This window comes from Trypanosoma equiperdum (assembly GCF_001457755.1).
Source record: "Trypanosoma equiperdum strain OVI genome assembly, contig: ctg_963, whole genome shotgun sequence".
In the NCBI taxonomy this organism is placed as follows: Eukaryota; Euglenozoa; class Kinetoplastea; order Trypanosomatida; family Trypanosomatidae; genus Trypanosoma; species Trypanosoma equiperdum.
In genome coordinates, this window is record NW_027124935.1 from 21,611 (window position 1) to 25,873 (window position 4,263).

Consider the following 4,263-nt stretch of genomic DNA (forward strand, 5'->3'; position numbering starts at 1 on the left):
CCCCGCACAGGTGCGATTTGAAAAATTTCGCCAATGGTGTCCCTCAGATGCTTCGCTTTCTTCGACAAGTGTTACGGCATGTATCGAATATCTTCTTTTTTTGAAAATAAAAAAAAATTCTATAGTTCGTTAATGGACTTTATTTTTATTTTTTATCTTTTTTTTTGTTGCGTTATCAACAATCAATACGATTCCCCATCCTCCTCTTTCCCTCACCCCTAAAATAATTAAAAAAAGGAAAAAAAAGAGAAAAAAAGGAGGAACATACGCGCGAGTATGTTGTGGGAAAAGAGATGAGGAATGGCGGGGAAAAGGGGGAAAGGAGGGAAAAATAATTAAAAAAGGAAAAAAAAAGAAGAGAAAAACAGAAGAGAAAAACAGACAAAAAGCAGCCGACCGTAACGTGACGTCCCTCCACATTCATTCCCCCTTATTTTTGCTTCTTTTCTTTTTCTTTCTTTCTTTCAATAATATTTATTTCTTACTCAAGCGCTCTTTCCCTTCAGCACATCCGCATCTGGGCCATTAGTTACTTGCGTAACCCCCCTCATCATCATCATAATAATAATAATAGTAACAATAATTACGTAGCCTGCCATTCATGCACTACACCAATTCAATAACCTTATTAAACACAACTGTGCTGGATGATTCAATTCGTCATTTTGTTCTTGTGTGTGCTTATGTGTAAATTTGCTCAAGTTTTCATTTAAAAGTCCGCATGTCGGTATATATATATTTTTATTTTCCCCTCTTTCTCTTTCTCTTTCTCCTCCTCCTCTTTATTTTGGTACTCATAATCACGTGTTGAAGCGAAGAAATATATATATATATACACACACAAACACAAACACATGCACAAAAGGAATGTTAATCTCACAGTCTTTTACTAATTGTGTAAAGCAGCTTGGGAACCATAGCGGTTAGCAGTTGGTGATATCGGTTTCAGTTTGAAGTGAGACGAATACTGTTATTAAAATAATAATAATTATTATTGCTATTATCGTTATTAGACTCTTTTTTTTTCTCTTTTACTTCCCCTTCATGGATATATATATATATATATATATATATTATATACAGATGTAGTTACCACCAAAGAAGAAAACGAAAACGACAAAAGAGGAGGAGGAAGAGGCGCGCGCCAAATCTCCACATTGGTGTCGAAAGCGGCACCTTTTTTTTTTTCAAAAAAAAAAAAGCCCTTCTCCACACTTCACACAAAAACTTTCTTTTAAAAAAAAAAATTCTCTTTTTCCTCTTCTTTACTATTCTCAAATATATATATATATATATTTATATATCTTCCAGCCCTTTTTTTTTGTTTCCCGGAGAGTTTCGCATCCCGCAGCGGTGTCAAATCGCCTCTTCTTCTTCCATTCATATTGTGAGTTTTTATTGTAGAAGTTTCATTGTCATGAGTTATACAAATTTCAGAACGGCACGCAGGTCCCAACAAGAGGAGAAAATAAAAGCAAAAGCAGAAAAAAAAAAGGAGAACACATGAAACTTTTTTGTTGTTTTGTTGTTTTTTTTTTTCACCCCTCACTTCTTTACTTGAAGTTTTCTTGCGGAAAGCAACCCGCCTCCACGGAAAGAAAAACAAAAACAAAAAATCGGCTACGAGTAAAAAAAAAAGAGGAAAAAAAAGTGGTATGTGTAATAGCGTTCATATTGTTCCTTTACAATGAGCAGCACATTCCGTAACGTAGTTCCTCCACCACCTCCACCAGACCAATGGCCCTGCTGTGACACCTAAAATGTTTTTTTCTTTTTTCTTTTCTTTTTTCATTGGCCTGACGAATTGAATTAATCGGTTTATGTTAACGTTCAAGAGGAAGTCATGGCCGTCCCGATTAATTTGTTCTCCTCCACTAACCTCATTTCTAGCGTGAATACGAAGCGTATCACTTGTTACACACACACATACACACACATATATACACTAGACTCGTTTTCATCTCCGTATCCAAACACAGCGCATCTTAACAACAACAAAACTCCTTTTTTTTTTCCCTCCTCCTCCTCCCCCCTCCCTCATTTCTCTCTTTTTTATCCACGAATATATTTAATTTTCTGTTCCTTATTGAAGCCACAACTCCCTTTACGCCTGTTTCAACCGGCGTTGAGAACACTTTTGCGGCCAGACGTAATCCTTCTTGGCTGCTGCTGCCATAAACGACAAATATGTTGGCGCGGGATCCATTGGGGTTGAAATAAACTCAGGGTGAAATTGCACTGCGAGAAAAAAGCGTAACGACGGATTCTCCACAGCCTCAACACGACAGCGAGAGGAAAATGTGGGGTCCGTCACGGCACTGATGCAAAGCCCAGCCTTACGCAAATCTTCAAAGTAAGCGGTGTTTACTTCATAACGGTGGCGGTGTCGCTCAACAACAATGTTTGATTTCGAGTAAATCTTAGCCATGATGGATGACTTCTCAACGATGTGAACATCACAAGCGCCGAGGTGCATGTTGGCACCCATTTTGTTACGATCACAATCCATGATGCGAACCACCTGATGGGTGCTTTCTTTGTTGAACTCTTCACTATTGGCATCTGACCAACCCACTACATTGCGGCTGAGTTCAATAACTGCTACTTGCATGCCAAGACACACACCAAAATAAGGAATATTGTTCATGCGAGCTACTTGAGCAGCAGCACACTTGCCGTCCACTCCCCGATTACCAAAACCACCCGGAACAAATATGCCGTCACAACCGAGAAGTGCTTTTCGAGCCTCATCCGCATTAGGACCCTCAAGTTCCTCGGAGTCTACGTAAAGAATGTCAAGACGCACTTGCAGGGCAATTTGGCAGTGTTCAAAGCATTGAAGAACTGAAAAGTACGTATCCCCGGCGTCCTGCAAGTACTTTCCAACGAAGGCAATACGCACAGTTGGGTTACTCATGTTGCGAAGGATCTTAACGTAAGTTTTGTATGTGTCAATACGAGGCACATCGGTGGCTGGTGTCCTCTTCACAAGTCTGAGCTTTTCAACCAGCCGATCAACCAAGCCATCCTTAGTAAAAACAACGGGAACCTCATAGAGGCAACTCACATTCGGGGCAGACACGATATCACCAGATCGCACTCCACACAAATTGCTCAGCTTCTCCTTCGCATCAGGAGTCAGTCGGTTTTCACTTCGGCATATCAAAATATCGGGTTGTAGCCCCATAGAGAGAAGAGTGCGCGTGCTGTGTTGAGTTGGTTTTGTCTTCTGTGATCCGCCAAACACCGGTAGGTATGTCGTGTGCATTAAACAAAATTCATCCGGCCCCACTAAGCAGCGAAGCCGACGCAACGCCTCAACAAAGGGTTGAGACTCCATATCACCCACTGTACCACCAAGCTCAATCATGCATATTTCAGGTTGGGCACCACTTTCATCAACTGGGCTCTGAGATACTCTAAAAATGGACTCAACGACATCATTTGTGAAATGCGGAACCAACTGCACGGTTTTACCCAAGAAACCCCCTTGACGTTCCTTGTTTATGAGTTTCTGGTAGACCTTACCGGTCGTGATGTTGTGCTCACGCCGCAACTGAACAGACATCCAACGCTCATAGTTTCCAAGATCGAGATCTACTTCCCCTCCGTCATCAAGAACATATACTTCACCATGTTCGTAGGGGCTCATAAGCCCCGCATCCATATTAATGTAGGGATCAATTTTTATACTGCACACCTGATATCCTTCAGCGCGCAGAAGTGCTCCTGTAGCTGATGTTGTTACTCCCTTTCCAAGGGAACTGCATACCCCACCAGTAACCACAATGTACTTGCAAGCACCCGTCCCACTCACCGGGCGTAGTTCTGGTGACGGAAGCATATACGCTTTCGCAGTTGCACTGCCTTCCATACGTCCCCCACCCTCCTCGTCTACCGTTTTAACTCAACCGAGTGATGTTTCGGCGTGTCTGTTATTGGCCGTCAGCGTGTTTGCGTCAGTATTTTGAGGATAACAAACGGATGCCAACGCAACAACAACAACAACCAAAAAAAAAAAAAGAGGGGATGCAAGAACTATGAGCAAGAATGGAAAAAGAAAACATACAGACAAAAGAAAGAACACGCAACAACCTTCAGCACAACGAAGCTGTGATGCTGGCCCCCTTTAGCGGTTTTTTGTGGTTTTTTTTTCTTTTTTGGCTCTGTAGCAAAAAAAAAAGGGGGGGAAGCATTCTTTTTTTAAAAAAATCCTGACAGTTCAAAGCCAGAGAAAAGGGCAGCAAATACGAAAGACAGCGT

At 41.5% G+C, this 4,263-nt stretch overlaps 1 protein-coding gene across 1 annotated transcript; it reads right to left on the minus strand.

Annotated features, from left to right (window-relative positions):
• Window positions 1-2,104: 2,104 nt before the first annotated feature.
• TEOVI_000735000 (cytidine triphosphate synthase, putative) lies at window positions 2,105-3,874 on the minus strand (the record flags this gene model as incomplete). Its single annotated transcript, XM_067227392.1, has 1 exon — window positions 2,105-3,874. The coding sequence occupies one exon, from the start codon at window positions 3,872-3,874 to the stop codon at window positions 2,105-2,107; it is 1,770 nt and encodes a 589-aa protein (XP_067083493.1).
• Between the last annotated feature and the right edge of the window lie 389 nt (window positions 3,875-4,263).